This window comes from Pyrus communis, chromosome 16 (genome assembly GCF_041283825.1).
Source record: "Pyrus communis isolate YQ-2024b chromosome 16, ASM4128382v1, whole genome shotgun sequence".
In the NCBI taxonomy this organism is placed as follows: domain Eukaryota; kingdom Viridiplantae; phylum Streptophyta; class Magnoliopsida; order Rosales; family Rosaceae; genus Pyrus; species Pyrus communis.
The window spans coordinates 17,708,275-17,727,580 of NC_142580.1; the positions used below are offsets into that span (position 1 = coordinate 17,708,275).

Below are 19,306 nucleotides of genomic sequence, written 5' to 3' on the forward strand. Positions count from 1 at the left end.
TAAGGATATTGATGCAGCTGTGGCGAGGTTTTGGTGGGCGGGAGCTGATAAGGATCGTGGGTTACACTAGATCAATTGGAAGGACATGGGGCGGGCAAAGAGGGAGGGAGGTATGAGATTTCATAACTTTAAAGATTTTAACCTTGCTTTGCTTGCCAAACAATGTTGGCACTTGATCCATGATCCTGATTCGTTATGGGCGCGGGTTTTGAAAGGGAGGTACTTCCCAGATGTTTTGTTCCTGGAGGCTAAAAAAGGTAGTCAAGCCTCATAGGCGTGGGCGAGTCTTTTAGAAGGTGAGATATTGTTCTAAAGGGCGTTAGGTGGAAGATTATGGGAGGTCAACATGTTAGATTTTGGATGGATAATTTACCTGCGGGGCATCCCATCCCTCCTCTTGCTCTCGGAAACTAGTGGTGACTGTAGGGTTACGAAGCTCATTGATCCAGTTTCAAGGGAGTGGAATTTGGATTTGCTTTTAGATCTTGTCCAGGAAATGGTATGTGAGGTTATCTCTCAGATTCATGTGGGACCCTTCTTAATCTCAGATAAACTTGTTTGTCCTTTTGAAAGGCAAGGTTCTTATACTGTTAAATCAGGCTATAGGTGGTGTCAAAATTGTCTACCCCAACAAAACCTTGATCGCCCGTCCTCTTCCCAAAGTACTGACCCCCGGGTGTGGGCTTGGATTTGGGGTAGCAAAGCGCCACCAAAAATGAGGAACTTCCTTTGGAGGGGGCTCTGGAACGCTTGTGCCACCAAACTTAATCTGTTCCGGCGTTGATGTACTGTGTCCCCGATTTGTCCCATTTGTGCTTAAAGTGAGGAGTTTATGGAGCACGTGCTCCTTCTGTGTCCGTGGGCTACCAAGGTGGGGTAGGGGGTCTTCTTGGATTGAAAATTATTTGAAGCTCTATCTTTACCTTGGTTGATTGGTTGTGCTTGGTTGTCAATCAATGTTTGGGTTGTAAGGAGAATTTTGACCGTATTTTGGCTCATGTGATCTTCTCATGTTGGTTCATTTTGGAGGGCACGATGTGATGTTGCTTTTAATCCTTCTCCCTTTAGAACTTTGCATTCTATAGCCACTACCTTGGTTTCCTTTCAAGAGGCTTCTACTCCTTGAAGTTTGATGACTTCTATTAGCACTGAGCACTCTAGAGGTATGCTTCATCTTCCTCAGTGGTCTCCTTCCCCTGTTAATTGGGTTAAGTTTTAAGTTTAATGTTGATGCATGTTGGAAGCGGGACTCTTTGTGTGGGCAGATTGGGGTTGTGGCTAGAGATTGGAACTCGGGATGCAAAGCGGTGCAATGTGTGAGGGTGCATGCTTCCACGGCTGCGATGGCGGAGGCGTTAGCGGTACTGGAAGGGTGCTTACTGGCAAAAAACTTACAGGTGCAGGAGGTGGTAATTGAATCCGATACTCAGACTATTATTCAATATCTTAATTCCCCTTCTATGAGTTGTGATTGGGAACTGCTCCCAATTCTGTCTCGTGCTTTGGAGGTCGGGATGAGTTTTCAATCATGCTCGTGGTCGTGGTCTCCATGATCGGCAAATATGGCGACAAATTTTGTCGCTAGAAACTTGTCACCGGAGATGTGCGGTTTAGGTTGGGTGGTGACACCTCCATCTTCGTTTGTGAGTATTTTGAACAAAGATGGTCTGCCATGTCTTTCGTAGGTGGGGGAGTTTTTGTCTTGGGTAATTGGGATGACGCTAGTGGCCTTAGTGGCGGCATCTGGTGTATCCTCTATCTTTGCTACTGTTTTTAGGTGTGAAGGGCACCCTTCTGTTTGCTTCATGGCCTTATGCCTTGTTGGTTGAAGAATTGCTTCTTCAACCAAAAAAAAAAGAAGAAAAACATTCAGGAAGAAAAGAAGAGTAAATTGAAGATAAAGGGATTAGAAAAACAAATGTTATCACTTAATACTATAATTTAAAAGTATTTTTTTTTATTATTAATTAAGAAATCTTAGGTTCAATTTTAACGATAATTCATTTCGACGGCTTACCGCTAAAAGAAATGGTGGAATTGAATCCTTCAACTTCTGCGTTTGAGTCAATAGCACTCTATTTTGTTGTGAGGGCATTTAGGTCCATGCGCAATAAATTTGGTTAGAATTATAAGGTTAGTATTCTACATTTCCCGACGCCTACACCAAAGCGCAGTAGAAACCCGAGATCCCCGCCCGGAACGTAGACTTCCAAATAGTTCAGAAACAGCAGCGCGTGTGATCCCAACCATCAATGGCGTCGTGCAAGACTCTGCTATCAGCAACAGCAGCTCTAGTATTAGCGACGTCCCTCTTCTGGACATTGGCATCGTCATCGGCGTCGCCTAATTCGGCCGACTCCCTCGCCTTCATCAAGAAGACCATCTCTTCCAACAAGATCGCCATCTTCTCCAAGTCCTACTGCCCGTACGTCGTGCCACTCTCTTCCGTTCTTTTTTCACTAATTTCTTGTAACTTTGATTCAACATCTCATCTGTTTGATTTGAATTCAGCCCATTTACTATTTTGTTTAATTTTTCAGTTTTTATGTTTTTGGAATTTGGGGTTGGGTTGAAATTTCGATTGATCCGAGTAGGATGAGGAGTTTTCGGTTTTGTTACCATTGATGAGTTTCTGGGTTTTGAAGAAATCGCCAATTGCAGAACTCCCAAGTTCAAATTGACGAATTCCCCTTCTCGTAGTTTATATTAGATTAGAATATCACCCAGGTCGAAGAGAAAGAAAAATGAACAATTAGAAGTTAATTTTGGTTTTTAGAGGTACATTTTATCGAAACATACTTCCCGTAGTTTAGATTAGATTAGAATATCGCTTGAATTTATGAGGAAAAAAAAATGAAATAACCAATTAGAAGTAATTTTGGATTTACACTTTGTTTTTTATTTAATTTTTCATCAGAAGCACAAGGACATACAGCAAATTTGGGTTTTTAGAGGGCAATTTCATCAGAAGCACAAGGACATACTGCAAATTTTACTTTTTGTTGTCTTTTTTGTGTAACGTATATATTGAATTCCTCCTCTTATTTTATTTTCTGATTTGCAATTTATTTGGATTGTTTGCAGGTATTGCAGAAGGGCGAAAGCAGTTTTCAAAGAGTTGAACCAAGTACCGTATGTGGTTGAGCTTGACGAGAGAAGTATGTTTCATTTAGGCCTTACGGATTTTTTCACACAATGTGCATGAAAACATAGAAAGTAAGGAGCTTGTTGCTGAAATATGAGATTGGTGCAAATTAACTTGTGGGTTGAAATCAATCTCAAGAAATGGCTAAATGTGTTTCCGAGTTCTAGGAATGTGCATTAATTATTCCATCTTCTAACTGCCCTATTAGCTTGCAACAAGTTCCAAATTTTGTTGTTAGGATTGGCTTTTCTGGATTGCTGAGTCGCAAATGTGATAGGGTTGCTTGAATTTGCTTTCAGGACAATAGTTTGCCTGTTAAGCAATTTGTTCAACAGCTTTGTGCTGTTTCGTTTGAAATTTGAAATTGCATATTAGCATATGTATGCCTGTACTATACTCAAGTGCAAGTTCCATTCCATTATAAGTTGTTGATTGAAGATGGCAATGTGTCTTTTCAGTTGATGGTCGGGACATACAAGATGCTTTAAGTGAGCTTGTTGGGAGGCGTACTGTACCGCAGGTGTTCGTGAAGGGGACATACATTGGGGGCTCAGATGGTAACTGTTTTTCCTTTCAAAATGTTTTGTTCTCTTTATTTCTGGGAAACGTGATTACACCAAGAAAATTGCTAGTAGCTGATGAATGCTCTGTTTTCTAGATACGGTTGAAGCATACGAAAGTGGAGAACTGGCTAAGCTTCTCGGCATTGAGGTCAAGAAGCATAGGGATGATCTTTAAATTGAATCGTCAATGATTAAAAACTGGTAGCCAATAAATTGAATGTAATGCTTTACAAGTAACTCCTTCCTTCAAATGTGCGCGCGCGCACATGTTATGGCATTCACTTTTGCATAATCTTGTACTTTATTTGGATTATTGTATTTTAGTAATTTAAAGGAGATTGCTTCATTTTTCATTTGTCGCTTGGATCTTAAGGTACTGATGAGGTTTGCAGAGACATGAAATACTAACAGAAGATGGTGGAATACAGTCAGTGAAAAACAAAAACTAGTTGTCCCTTTGTTGTATCCTCTGATCCGGTGGAGAAGCAGAACGATCGGTTATATGAAGCACCATGAACTTCGGTTGCCTTCTCTATAGCCTGAATTCCGCAATATCGCTGTCGTTGATGGCACTTGCAGTTTCTGTGTGCAGAACTTGATCTAAAAGCGTCACCAAACAGAATGAGCTAGTTATTGGTCTATAAAATCATGGGGTTCACAACACTTGGGTAACTGCAACACAAAATTAACTAGTTGAATTGTCAAGAAATCAACCCCCTTCTGGATCTGTTGAAGTTTAATTCTCTAGTGTTAGCATGGAATCAAAGTAGGTTGCCCATGTGTTGTGCCCAACATCACCCAATAGGTGTTATCCATGTGTAGGCTTAAATGACACCACAAGTGAGGGTGTATGTTGAGAGTGTAAATCCCACATCGGGGAATTAATTGAAGGATCTTGAATGTGCTTATAAGAAGTTGGGTTACACATAATATTGCCAATTGGTCGTGTTTCAAGTTGGTATGATTTGATGTATTGGTGGTATATTCTCAATTTATATGTGATTTTTCTCAGTTAAAATTCTCTCTCTCTCTCTGTCTCTCTCTCTCTCCCCCTCTTATTTTGTGAATCTTACACTAAATATTTTCAGTTTCTTTTCACTTACATTTTGATATGATTGTCTTCTGCATCGATTGAAAAAAAATCTTGTTTGACTGCTTAAAATGATTCTTGTTTGAAATGTCTTGTTCTGGAGGGTGAACAATGCATGTGGGCTGATCCACATTTGTGACCAAATCATATGGTGTCGCTTAACAAGAAAGAAAGACAAGTTTTTGACCCCAATGTCTATGGAAAAGATGATGCCCGGACATGCCTTAATAATATTGAAGCAGACTCATACAATTATACTACACACAGACAGACACATACATGTGCGTGCATATTATACTCCATGATTGTTGTTTGCTACCAGGCTAAGATGTGTGCTGGCTTATACTATAAGACAAAGCAAAGCACACAGTTACTGGAAATTATATTAGGTTTTCGAACTTTGAATCTAAATAATTACTATCAGAGTTCATCGCTGTTTCACGTGGAATATGGATTGAAGAAAGTGAAGTTGAAGAAAGTGAAGTCTGACATACTTTGGTTCTCATTGTGCAATACAGGTGGGAAGGAGTTGTTCGCGTTGCGCTCTTAGGTTGGAACCAGAACCAAAGAAAAGCTCATATTTCTTCCGAGTCTTCAACCGGAATTATTCATCATATATCTGTTAACTTGTAGGATGCTGCAATTGGGATGATCAGTGATTCTGATTCTACCTGGTGGACAGCTTGATTGGTTGCTTCAATTTTTTTTTTTTTTTTTTTTTTTGCAATCACATATCCATAATTGGCTTGATTTGAACCAAATAATCATTTCCCGTCGGCTGATTGACAAAGTTAATATAGAGTCACAGTTGTTGGTAGGGTTCCGGAGTGTGGAATTAGCAGTGCAGAAAAACAAAGATCCTTTCCAACAGATTGGATGGCTTGAGTTTCTTAACACGGAGGAGGAAAGCAGTCCGACTCCTGAGCAGATTATGTATTTGATGGGAATGAAAAACTTGTTGAGATTGTGCATTCAACATACAGACAAGGTGGAAGCTGCATTTCAGCAGCTAAGATCTAGGTTAGTGAGTGATATGGAGTGGTTTCACTGCATTGCGAATTATGAGTTATCTCACGTGTTCGCTACTCGCTATCTGTTCTTAAATTAAAGCTAGTTCCGACGGAGTGAGCCCTTGATGGACAGGAATGAACCAGCTAGCTCTTTCAAAGTGGAGTCTGATTTCATCTGTTAATGATCCAGATTTATAGGTAATGTAGCCAGTTTACGGTTGAAGTGTCATGCTCTTCCATAACCTATGGCTCAAGGTACATCATAATTCACTTGTTGGCTTGGGTTTTATTCGTGTGAAGAAACAGCTATGTAGGTAAAGAGAAATGATGAAAAGAAACATGAATTCCGCAACAATAGTAACGACAAGTTTAATCAAGAGTTCCTTCATGACACATATAAGTACATCATATCTGCATAACTCTCAATCAAGAAGGTTCAGTAATGATCTATGGTGTGGGATGTCTAGGTGTTGGATTTGGATGAGTGGTCACTCCATGGTAATCGATGTGATAAACAAGCTCGTCTAAATCACTCTTGCTGTTTGAAAAGTTGATTACTACTGGAATTTCTTGGAACTTCGATGTTTCTGACTCTCCGTCTCCATCAACGACCTGCATGTAACACAACCCCAGCGATGATTTTGGATAAAAGTAGAAGACAAACACAATCATCTACTAAAAAAGAACTTAAAAAAAGTTATCGTAATAGAATCAGATAGTTTCAGCATACAAATTTGAAAATAAAAATACTATGTTTTCTGTCACTGAGCGGACTGTTCGGGGACTGAACACTATGATTATCAACTCATGCATTGTGTTCAAAGAAAATAAGCTTGAGCAGGATTCATTTTTCAAGTGGAATTTGGTATGTGTGAGAACTGGGAACAGATCTTTTTTGGACCCTATATGAAAATAGTTGAAGTCCCATCACGAAAAACTTCATGAATTGCACGAAAACTTGGAATAAAAACATTATGCATCATGTAAAAAAAACCTACCTTCAACTTTTGATACTTAACCTTGTTGTTGGTCAATGACATGCTTAATTTTCTCATGGGTCGTCTTCCCGGGAGAGAAGTCCGTGAAGCGGTACTGATCTTGTGGGAAGAAAGACATAGAACTGTTACAAGGAAGCATAAGAAAATGATGTACACGGATTTCATCGTTTATGCAGCTGAATGAAAAGCTTCATATACTTGCGGAGCGAAAAGTTGGAGAACGAATATAGATATATATTGTGTGAGAGAGTGTGTGTGTGTGTGGGTGTGTGAGAGATAGAGGGAGAGAGAATTATTGATTAAGGGACTGAGAAACATGTCTGAGCCCATGCTTGTGATTCTGTTGTTTATGAAATGGCGTAGACAGGTGTGTCCCATGCTGTTTCCTAATATACACTCTTTGAAGACTCACTTGTGGCCTAAGAGCAAATTCCAGTGGAGAGAAGAAAGGCAAAGGTAAGGGCTGCCAAATTGCCCAAAACTCTAGCTACTTAGTACTACAGTCTAGCGGTATTTCTCTTCACTTGTAAGTGAAAGATCTTAAGTTCGATTCTCGCCAAAAGTGAATTTGAACAACATTATTGCTAGCTTGTTATGAAGCTTAGTCCACCCCCTCACCTCTTAATGTGGATAATATCGTTTGTTCAAAAAGAAAAAAAAAACCATTTAGTACTACGGTCAAGTTACTTTCCTCTCTACTTGTAAATGAGAGTTTTTAGGTTCGATTCTCGCCAAAGGCAAATTTGAACCACATTAGTGCTAGTCTATTGTGATGTGAGGCTAAGCTCACCTCCTCTGTAGATAATATGGTTTGTTCAAAAAAAAAAGAAAAAAAAAATATGCCCAAAATTCTGAAGGGTTGCTCCAACAGCCCAAAAAATAGGGGGCGATTCGTGGGCTTCACCAAGTCCGTTGTGCAGCCAACGTTTGCAAGGGTTTGCTCCTGCTGATGTTGCACGACGTAAGCATGACATCAGCTAATGGATGGCGGGCCCCGAGACAAATAAAAGCAGACAGAGTCCAATGACTCTCTAAACCGCTTAACATAGACTAGTGGATTTTCAACAGTCTGATGGTCAGGACCGTTGTATTTTCAATGGTAAAAAAATTGAACACTTTACCGTTGTGCCACTTCACACAACTAGGTGCGTCTGATTTCCAAATAGTATGGAAATCAACGGCGAAGATTAATCCAATGGTAAAAAAATAAAAAATATACCAAATATTTTTTGTAATTCTATAAATACCTAACCATCTTCTTCATTCCTCATACCACACTACAATTCAATATTTATTTTTACCACAATCTCCTATATTTGTTTTCCACTTTCTAAATCCTTTTGTTAAAAAAAAAAAAAAAATGAGTGGGAAGGCAAATTGGTTGATTGGAGAAGACGTTGCTTTGTTTGAGACTTGGGTGCTGATCAGTCATGACCTGGTCACGGGAAATGAGAGGAGGGTGCAACATGTAGAAGAAGATTCATTTACAAGGCACGAATGTTGGAACAATGTGAAGCATATTCCAAAGTACAAAGTTCTTCCTATTGGTCTAGAAGTTGTGTTGAACGACACTCCTTTACATGAATCAACTACCGAAGAGTCACCATTGAAGCCCCAATTGAATTGGTCGCACTGACCCAAGAGATCCCGAGGCAAGAAGGCTGCTAAGTAAAGAGCTACAAGAGGGAGGCGTTCGAATAATGATTATTCGAAATTAGTTGACAAATTGGCTCACCAACATGCACTGACTATAGAGCAAGAAAGTTTATCCTATGAGTAAGAATAAGCTAGAGATAAAGTAAATGTGAGAGAAAGGGAGTTAAACATGCAAGAAAGGTAAGAGGGGAAGGATGGAGTGGAACTGCTTTAATAATTTGTAACAGGAAGGTAAAGTCCATTTCCGCCCCCTCTTGTGTTGCAGAGCAGGTAAAGAGAAGAAACTGAAATTCACGTTTACGTTTCATGTCAAACAAAGCCATTCACGCTTGAATCATTATCCATGTTTTGTCCTCACCAATAATTTCCTTATTTTGGTCATGTCACTCTTTGGCTGCTTTCCCCCACTCTCACTCTCACTCCCTCTCTCCAATAGTTCGATGTTGAAGGCATCTTTCATTCAAGATGCAATCTGTGATGATGGCATTATTGTCAAATGCAATCCCTGGCCCTTGCTGTCGGCTTCATATTTACAGTCATGTTTTTCATTTTTCAAAAATTCAGGTCCCACTTGATTGCTATTTAGTTTTTTTGTTTTTGTTTTTCACCTTTTTGTGTTTGATATATGAAGAAAGTACATAGAAAAAGAAGGGATGAAGATGGGTGATAAGAGAAGGCAACAAACAACTAAGTATCAATTGAAAATAAAATTTTTAATTTGAAAACAACTTAAAATAATTTTGGTTTTTAGTTTTCATTTTGTGTCTTCCTCTTCTTATCTATTATCCTTTATATATTTTCCACTATGTATAGGGGTGTGATATCCACACACTCTATTTTGCTTCTTACACACATTTTCAATTTTCAACCGTCAGATCAGATGAATTGAAGAAGATCAACGGACAGAAATTATCAAGGGTGTGTGAGAAGTAAAATGAGGTGTGTGGATAGCATACCCCTATATATATCCTTCCTCTACGACTCGTCTAAACCCCTCATTTCTTCCGTATGTTATCCCTCTATCTCTAAGATAAACATAAAAACAAAAAAAAATAAAAAACGAAATAGTTATCAAATAGATCGTACAAAAATTGAGTGTTCAACCGTTTTTTACTGCACGCAGATTGTAGACCGCAACACGAGATCATGAAAAGATGTTTGAGAGACTGATGAGAGTGTTCAAGGCTATGAAACGTTTTTTACTGCATGGGTTTTTTTTATGGAGGTCTTCCATAATTGTCAATCCAGACGAGTGATGAGGGTCAACTCAGTAGTGGTTAAGGAAAAATGGGTCGGGAATGGTTATGAGGAGAATATTGATCTGCGTATTTGAAGAATTTTCCTCTTTAAATTAATGCATAGTCCTTGTGAAGTTACTAATTTATTACATGTTTGTCATTTGTTCATTAAATGTTTGTTATGTGTTCAAAATCGACCTAACTATTTAATAGATGTTTATCACATTACTAAATTTTACAATTACCACGCAAAGAAGAATTTCGTCACCCAAAAAATTGCACGAATGCACGACGAATGCTTCATCGCACAAGGCTTGTGAAGTTAGGGTTTGCACGATGAAGACACAGATCTTCGTCGCGCAAAAACTTTTGCTCAATGAAAATGATATTCATCACACTAAGTTTTAAGGGACGAAGAACTTCATGGCGCAAGATTTACAAACACGAAGGATTGTATGTCACACTAAATTTTAAGGAACGAAGTGATTCGTGGTGCAAGATTTAGAACCATGAAATATGTTGTCGACTTGAAGTAATGGCGACGAAAGCATTTCCCTAGGTAGGTATTTGCGCAACGAATATTGTTGTTGTGTAAACATTAGCGCAAGGACATTTTTTTCATTTTTTTCGGAAAAACTAAAATTATTAAACTGTAGGTAATTTGTCGTTGATTGTTTTGTGCGGCGAATCATTTCATTTCCTTTACTTTAGGTACTGTTTGGTAGGTGGGACAGGACGGAGCGTAGTGGAACGAGATGTTCCATCCCACGGTTGGTGCGCCCAAAAACCGTGGAACGCACTGTCCCACGGGACGAAATTTAACTGATTTTTCGTTCCGCCTCCCCCCTGGAACGACTCATTCTACGCCCGTGGAACACAAAATTTTAACATTTTAAGACAAAAATGCCCCTTACCTTTTTCAATGTTTACACCATCCAAATTGCAGAACAAAACCCTATCGCCTTCTTTCCCTCTTCTCTGCCGCTTGCATCTCCCAGGTATCTCGCAACCTTCCTCCTCATCCTCTCCCGTAGCCTCTCTTTTCTCTTCCTGAAGGAGTGGAACTCAAAGCTCTGCATCTCCAAGTTCGATCTCTGCATCCAATTCCAATCTCATTTTTTTTTCACAATATTATATGATCCTCTGCAATTGATAATCTGGTTCTAATCTGCCATCTTCTCCTTAAACCCTAGGTTTTGCTCTCAAAGTTTTGATCTTTACATTTTTTTGCTGTAACTTTTCTGGGTTTTGGTTTTTAAAGGGCTTGAAGGTTGATTTGTTTGATTTTGAGGTAGTTCCTGTTGATTTCATTGGATGATATGATATAATGAATGATGTAGTTTGGTTTGGATTCATAATCTAGGGTTTTGAATTGGGATTAATTGTTCAAGTAATTTTTAATTCTGCTGATTGTCTGTTTTCTAGTGTTTCTGTGTAATTAGCTTCTGTTTATGTTGCTAGGAAACTGCTCAAATTAATAAATCATTTTAATTTGATTTTTGTGTTGTGATTTGATCAGGTTCCAGTTTAGTAATGACTAATGAGCTTTTGCTTTGTTAGACTAATGAAATAGTCTTCATTTTTTTTGAAATTTTGATTCGTTGGACTAATTGGGTTTTCTTTGTGTGTTTATTGTGCGAAGTGTTGGATAATGTTTGATTAACTCTGGTATTTTGTTTCCATTTAGTTTTTCCTGTGGAAGAGTGAGGGCATTTACTATTGATTTGGAATTGAAGAAGTAAACGTTAAACCTTTCCATGGTGTTGAATTTCAAACCTCTAGCATCTGCCCGAAGAATTTCATTATCTTCGACCAGACTGATCATCGAAGTCAGATTGTGTTCAATCCTGAACTTGCCCACAAAATTACTGGTCCTGCCTTTAACCTCTATGCAGCTTACATCCAAGACAATCTGGGACTGATAGCTTGTTGAAAGTTTTCTGGTTTTTAATTAATTGGGGTTTTCTAGTGCTTATTGTAAGGCATGTGATGCATGGGTAAGTTAGTCATTTAATCTTTTGGTTCTGTTCCATCCAGCGTGTACCAAACGCAAGAATGGAACAACTGTCCCGTTCCGTCCTGCGCGTACCAAACATAACACGGATTTTACATTCAAACTTTCATAGATAGCCCTATTAAAAATCGTACGAAATCTACAAACAATCAGATTGAGATACAGAAGCCTAATTTATGCTTGCCCTCTTCACTTTGAACTCCCCTGCATATTTTACACAAAGTATAGATTAAATTAAATTAAAACATCCAACAAAATTTAATCACAAATTTCATCTGGGTAATTATCAAAATCCAAAAAGGAGATTAAAAGTGTCAAAGAAAAGAATTAGGAGAAGAGTTGTTAATTAAAAACTAAACATTTGAAAAAGGTGATTAAATTTGTTCCTTCTCAGTTGGCCCCTGAAACCAACCATTCCATATTAATTATAAATGAATTGTACGCGATGAGCATTAGAATGCAAATAAATAGATCAACAGAGACATCAATAAAAGAGTATTAGAATTCAATTTCGTGCTCTGTTACCTTTGCAAGCCCAGAGAGACCAACCTGAGGTTCTTTGAAAACTTTCCAAATGTCCGACAGCATTTCATATTGTTTGAAACATCCATATGAACGAGCCAACTGCTTCACATCACATTGAAAGTGAGCACATATAAGAGAAAATTTAAAAAAATCACACATATTGATAATTTGATATCAAACCAGATAATCATAAGACAAGTGCAACAAATAACTAACTTATGCTAAGAGCCCAATACAAAACACCAAATTGCAGTGGAAAAGCCAAACCTGCAAAAGGTATTCAATGACAAAAAAAGCACTGAAATCTGCAAAAGCACTTTCTGCTTTCAACATGAACTGGAAGTTGCAATGCCATCTATGAAGCGTTTGATACTCATATTCAAGGGTCCAAAATGAATTAACTATTAAGATACAGATCTTTTGGGGATAATTTTCCAACATGAAAACTTAGGGCTTCTAATTGAACATGATTAAGCTAGTTAAAGTTAAAGAGATTATCATAATTCATTCAAATCATTTAGTCCACAATCAAAAGAGCAAACCCTTCATAGATTTTTAGGCAACAATAGATCATAAATAAAATTAAGAGGAAACCAAATAAAACAAATTGGAAATTTTTAAGAACCAAAAAATCTGCAATCAAACAAAATATAATATCCACAAGAGTTGAGAGAGAGAGAGAGAGAGAGAGAGAGAGAGAGGAGAGTTTTTTTTTTTTTTGGGGGGGGGGGTGGGATTCTTACCATCCTTCAAGGCAACCAGAACTTTCAGATAAAATCACACAAAAAAAACCCAAAAATTTAACGAAAATTTGTTCACAACCTAGAAATTTAAAGGAAAAAAATCTATGAAAACTTAACTAAAACCCAATTATATTGAAAAAAAAATTTGAAGCATATCTTTACATGCAATAGATGCAGAAGGTACCTTAAGTACTGAGGAATAGTTTGAGGCCAACCTCGACGCCGATCTTCACCGGAATAGTCGCAAAAACGTGGGAAAACTCTGAGGAGTTTTTGAAAATCCTCGTTGAAACCATAACAAATCGAGGCATGCAACGGGTGTCTCTTGTTCCTGAACGTGGGAAAACTCTGAGGAGTTTTTGAAAATCCTCGTTGAAACCATAACAAATCGAGGCATGCGCATGCAACGGGTGTCTCTTGTTCCTGAGATGAAAGGGAGACGATAGATAAAACGATGAGGTCTGATTCGACGGCTTTCGAACGGAAATAGCTCGCCGTCGTCGTCCTCCGAGTCACAGGGAGAAGAGCAAGAGAGAGAGATAGAAGGGAAGAACAAAATAAATAAAGTGTATATATAGTTTCCCGGATAGTGGCAGAGAAGTAATAAGCCAAACTTAACAGGGTCAAAATCACACTGTAATAATCCACATCTCACCCAAACTGTCCTCTCTCACCACGTGTCCTCATTTCTTATCTCTCGGACTCTCTTCCCTGAGGTTTTCTCGTTCCCCTCTCTATTAGCTCTTTCTCCCTCACTCACCCTCCCTCTCTGGGAATCACGTAGCACCACCATCACACCACCATCGCCATTCCGGCGAGCACCACCTTCACGAACTCTTTCCATGGCAATCGATGACGGAGTCACACACCCTAAAGCCCTGGACGTGGCCACTCTCTTCCTATTTTCTCTCTCTGCACAGTGGCACCACCACTGTTCAAAAGTTTCTTTAGTGATTTCTCGCCATTCCTGGCAAAGGTAAGCTTCAAAAACTCTTCAAATCTTCGTAGATCGTGTTTAGGAGTACAATTAGGACGTGTTTGAGATGCTTTGGTGTTGTTTGGACGCAGAGATAGCTCGAGAAAAGTCTCCCCAATTTTCCGACGAAGGACCCGTGGTGTAACTCGAATCCCCTACCTTACTAACTTCATTCTGGTATTTAAATGATGAGTTTTGGTTGAGATTTGAAGCTGAACGAAGTCGGAAAAGTTTTCTGACCAAAATGCCCAGAAACCGATCTTCTTCTTCGTTGGGTCCGGCAGGTGCAACCTACAAGATTAAACTGGTTGACCCGACCTGATACAAAAAAAAGGATCTGAACCGGCTAACCCGGACTTATTTATGAATCTGGAGGAATATTCTGTTAACTTCCTATTGACTGTTAGTTGATTTGTGTTGACTTTTTCGAAATTTTCTCCAAAACCTTCCTACGCTAATTTCGATGTCCCGAGTCCTTTTTTGGCATCCATTTCATGAAATTCCGAAGTTTTACTGTAGTTGATCAGCTTGGTGGCTCGGTTAACTTTTTGGTTGATTGTTGAATTTTCATTGACTTTTTACGAAAATTGGTCAAGACCATTCTTAGTGTATTTCGATGCCCTAATTCCAAAATTCGTGCTCTTTTTTTATTTTATTTTGTTTTTTTTAATCCAAATTTAATCATTTCAATTGAGTTTTACTAATGGGTCTCAATATTATGCTTAGGTGCAATTACTATCGAAGACTCTGGCTTTTTTAGTTCGAACGGTTGCGACCTCGTAAGTATCTGTGAGTGGGTCTTGTCTTTTATATGGTATATATATTCATTTAGTTTCCATACATATTAATAATGCATTCTCTACGTGATGCCATAATTAAACTAACGTTTATAAGAAATGTCGTAATGATGAGATTTATGAGATCATTATAAATTCTTTGGGATGCCTTAATTATTTGTACAATCGTTGAATAGTATTATGTCGACTTGAATTATCGCTTTACCGTTGCATGATCATATTTACGTTATCTGTTCATTGTGTGCTACATTGGTGGTAGTATTCATCTGGGCTAGGGCCAGACTTCACATGCATGTTCACATCGCATGGTAGACTCACATTGGATCCATTGTAGGTGCCAGTTCTATTCTAGATTGATATAGGCAATTAGGACTTGTATGTGATGCACATAGCGCTAGTCTTCACGTGATTGTAGTACTAGAGCGTAAATCATTGTTACACTCAGTCATGTTCATGTCGCAGTATCTTTGCCTGAACTCGTGTATCAGCATATGTTGATGAGCACTCGATATGATATGTTGTTTATGAGAGATATTGTAATTATTAGATGTTATGTGTTTATTTATGAATTATTGTGAAGTATTGCATTCTTAAAATATTGTTGGCTACGGTAAGTATTTTCATATTATACGTAGTATGTTATATTTAGAAACTATACTTATTTTACAGTGAGGGGTTATTAAAAGGTTTTACAAAGCTTTATTTTTAGGCCCACTCACCCTTATTTTTCGCCCCTTCAGGTTTTAGTAGCAAAGCTTTTGTGTCAACGAGGATTCTTGGCAAATGTTGGTATAAGAGAGTACATTCGATGGTATATTTTTTATCCGACTTTTGATGTACTTTACTTATGCTCTGACATCACATGTGAATTGGATTCAATTCAACTCACATGCGCACTCTTGCATTTAGTCACTTTTAGGCTTAAATTTATTTGTATTTCCCACATCACTACACTATATAGCTTCGTCAACTTTATGTTGTCGGCCATCACAGCTCGATTCGGAGTCCAGATAAACATTTCGGGTCGGGGTGTGTCATAATGCCTTGATAAACCTTCTCTAGCCTACAACTAAGGCTCTGATCAAGGTGTCCGTCATGATGTGAAGACCCACATCCTGGGCAAGAACGACGGCCTCGATCGAGATGTCTGGGGAAGCTGCGAAGTTGCCTCAAACTTACATGGAGCTGCTCCGTCAATCTCAAGAAAATTTGATCCCACGTGCAATTTAAAGAATGTTAACAAATATGTTATTAGTTGTTTAATAGAGATTAAAATGTATTAAATTTTAAAATAAATATGTGCTTACCTAACGTCACTCCTCTATCCTATAGGAGAAGCATCGCGAGCCGGAATGGTGGAGAAGTTTCTTCTTCGACCTATTTATGGCTTTGGCCTTCTCTCTTTTTTGTTAAACAAAGGAAGTACGTATTAGTGTGTATATTAAAAAAAATTATTGAAATATTACTAAGTATTATTAAAGTATAATAATATATATTTTATTTACGAGGTATGTTTCGTCCCGAAGATTGGACGTGGTAATAATATATATTTTATTTACGAGGTATGTTTCGTCCTGAAGATGGCCATAGCGCCACGTCCAATCTTCAGGGTAGTTCACCAACTCCTGGGGGCACCTAGCTGCTAGAGCAATATTTGGATCCTACTATTTCTCATAATACTTGTGGAGGTTGCTATTCTGCTGAGTGGACTTGCCGGAGAACATCTTGTATATATACTTGGTCTTATCAATATTGAGGCCCTGAAGATCATAGTGATGCTGCCAATTTCAAAAATATTAAACAAGTAAATTTTTTTTTCTTTTTAACTACTTTATTAAAAATTAATAATAGAAGTTGAAAATACTAACCGATAACTCATGAAGAACCACGACCTTGATCTTAGCCGGGCCAGCTCTTCAAGACTCTCACTAGAGGAGGTAATGTCTCGTAACAACCGAGCCACTGTTGTACACCAAGGAGCAATTGTTGGAACCAAATTTGTGCATCACCTCAGATGGTGGAGGTACAAATCGGAGTAACCTAGAAAACAGAGAACAATCATGAGCAAGCCTAAGAATGAGGGGAATGTGCTGGCCAAAGGCTCTTCGACGGTTAACTTAGTAAGCAAGTTTTAGATTCAAGCAGTAGGCAAGAGAATCAGAGTACAAAGATAACGTTATTAGAGACGAACCCTAGATGGGTGTATTTATACCAACTCAGATAGAGAGACTTCTTTTTAGGATGGAATCCTTGTTCTAAGTTGGAAGGACCCTAGAGGATATTTTGAAGTAGATATTGCACCCTCTTATGAGTTGTGATTAATTACAGCACACACCAATTCCTAGATTCTAGTAACTCTAACACTTATAAGGGATTTGGATGACTTTATATTGGATGAGATCCTATGTCTTGAAAAATAAGTATAATAATTCTAGCGAAGTCGCTTGGACTTTGCTTCTTGCCTCGGAACAGGGTAATAGTGGCACAACTGCTCCGTTTGATCCAATCGAGGTAACTGTATTCCGATTAACTTTATTGCGACCCTGAAAAATCGTGTTCTCACAAATATCATAAAAAATTAAACTTAAGTACTACACGTCTAACGTTTTTAGACGGAAATAATCTAATTAATTTTATGTAGATAAAATAGTCAACCCATTGAATCTTTCTTGTGACATAGTTATCGAAGATAAGATTGAACTTTAATTTCGGAAAACTTCATTCTACAGAGTCAAATGTAAATTGTACATTTAACAAAACTCTATTAACAAAGACTCAAAGACTCAAATCCTGTAAACTTCTTATTTGGACATACACGTTTTATAATATTAATTTAGATATATATAATAACATAAAAGTTGGGGAAGCGGCCCACCTACTCCGGCTACCCTCAAGACCGACCCTAATAAGTGCTAATGTTTTTAACTAACTGTGCTACAAACCTCTTACCCACCTACTTATTTTTTTCAGAGTCTTGAATGTATTAATTTTTAAATGTGGAGAGTGATGAGTGATAATGCAGTTGCAATAATGCCAATGGGATGGTATTGGAGGCAAGAATATGCTCGCACTGATAAGATTTACTTTTATAGAGAGGTTGTCAACTAGGGGATCATTTTTGTGTGTCTAATGACATTTTGATTAGTACATACTATATGGCATGCATCTGTCGAGATAATGATTAATGATATTACCATTTACAAAGTGTACATCACAATCACAATTATTTAATGAGTAACCCTAGTTAGTACATATACAGTCCGTCCCTAGCTAACTGGATATCATCATAATTTTAAAAGTTAGGCTCATTGGCGCATCCCTAATTTCACAGAATACTGCTTGCTGCGTGTAGATCCGTGACCACGTGAAAGAAAGGCCCTTCCCAGTTGTATTCCGCCATTAACTAATGCCGCACTTTTCTGTTGGAATGGCTAACCATGTTTAAGATTATTGTATATATATCTACAGACATCTTTCTTTCATGTTAGAAAATACATCAACAGTAAGAGGCAATATTTGATTTTCTTCACCATCATCATTTCATCTTTATCATGCAATTATGCGTTTTTTTATAAGATCTTCAAAAATAATTGAATAAAAAACGCATATTACATGATAAGATGATGAAAGAATAGGAATATAAAATTTAAATGGTTAAAACTATTGCATTACATTACAGGATAGCCCATAACAAGAAAGTCATGATCCGATATTGTATTTCAGGAGGATGTTCAGACTCTAAGAAATGTGTGATGTCCTCCTATAAGCAATGTAGTTCAATGACGAAGATTTAGAATGAATTAAATCATAAAGGACTCTTTTGCTGTTTACGATTGGCTTTAGGGTTTAGGGTTCATGAAGAAATTATAAATTTTGTTTAGACTTGAAAGTAAAAGATGAATTACTTAGAAACCTTATTTATTTTATTCCCCACCAACATAGTGAGATTATAAGAAATAAATTTCCTTCATATTAATCGCCACAAAATAAAAATTTATTTATTCCTTCATTTTAATACATCTTAAATTCTATGAGTTACATAATTTATACTAATTCTAAATACCAAACGAGCCTTGGATGTCATTTTCAAACATCCTCCTTGCAGTGAGTCAGTTAACCAAAACAAAAGTGACATAGTGATGGTAATTAAATTGCTAAACGATTTTCTATTCAATTGATTTTTTCTTTTAAATCCGTGGAAAGATGCCTTCACTTTTCACTGTTTGAGAGGTTCCATAGTTGAACAAAATTCTGCAAATTATTGGATATGAATTCTTTTTGTTTGTTTTTTAAGAGTGGACGTAGATATTGTTGTTCCGAGGAAAAGTCAACTTTGTGGAAGAGAAAAAAAAAAGAGCTCAAGAAAAATCATTAAGCCATGGAATTCCTGAAGTCAAACATATGGCATTGAAGGAGGTTCGGGTTTCCTAATGGGAGTCAAACTTTTAACGCCTTCCTTTACTCTTTCTTCTATTATATACTCTACTTTGCATTAGTACATTAAAACGGGTCATTTGGTGTAAGTAATTCCTCAATCAAAATTATTATTAG

The 19,306-nt window shown here is 37.7% G+C and overlaps 1 protein-coding gene and 2 long non-coding RNA genes across 4 annotated transcripts; 2 read left to right on the forward strand and 1 right to left on the reverse strand.

Moving 5' to 3' along the window:
- The first annotated feature begins 2,144 nt into the window (after positions 1-2,144).
- On the forward strand, positions 2,145-4,061 carry LOC137730978 (Glutaredoxin family protein). Its single transcript, XM_068470006.2, has 4 exons — positions 2,145-2,425; positions 3,085-3,158; positions 3,604-3,702; positions 3,804-4,061. The coding sequence occupies exons 1-4, from the start codon at positions 2,253-2,255 to the stop codon at positions 3,881-3,883; spliced, it is 426 nt and encodes a 141-aa protein (XP_068326107.1). The 5' UTR covers positions 2,145-2,252; the 3' UTR covers positions 3,884-4,061.
- A 6,592-nt stretch (positions 4,062-10,653) lies between these two features.
- LOC148690081 (uncharacterized) lies at positions 10,654-11,685 on the forward strand. The gene is made up of 2 exons (XR_015957535.1): positions 10,654-10,785; positions 11,388-11,685. It is a non-coding gene; the product is annotated as an uncharacterized LOC148690081 (long non-coding RNA).
- Positions 11,686-11,804: 119 nt separating this feature from the next.
- Positions 11,805-13,311, reverse strand: LOC137732462 (uncharacterized). 2 transcript variants are annotated; one of them, XR_015957534.1, is made up of 3 exons: positions 13,167-13,311; positions 12,240-12,338; positions 11,805-11,918 (listed from the first exon to the last, which is right to left on the reverse strand). It is a non-coding gene; the product is annotated as an uncharacterized LOC137732462 (long non-coding RNA). The 2 variants fall into 2 exon arrangements; XR_015957533.1 differs by lacking the exon at positions 11,805-11,918 and having other exon boundaries at positions 12,042-12,338.
- Positions 13,312-19,306: the final 5,995 nt, after the last annotated feature.

Coding starts and splice junctions, on each gene's coding strand:
- LOC137730978 (XM_068470006.2), top strand. CDS start 2,253: ATGGCGTCGTGCAAGACTCTGCTATCAGCAACAGCAGCTCTAGTATTA. Junction 2,426..3,084: donor TTCTCCAAGTCCTACTGCCC/GTACGTCGTGCC, acceptor GATTGTTTGCAG/GTATTGCAGAAGGGCGAAAG. Junction 3,703..3,803: donor ATACATTGGGGGCTCAGATG/GTAACTGTTTTT, acceptor TCTGTTTTCTAG/ATACGGTTGAAGCATACGAA.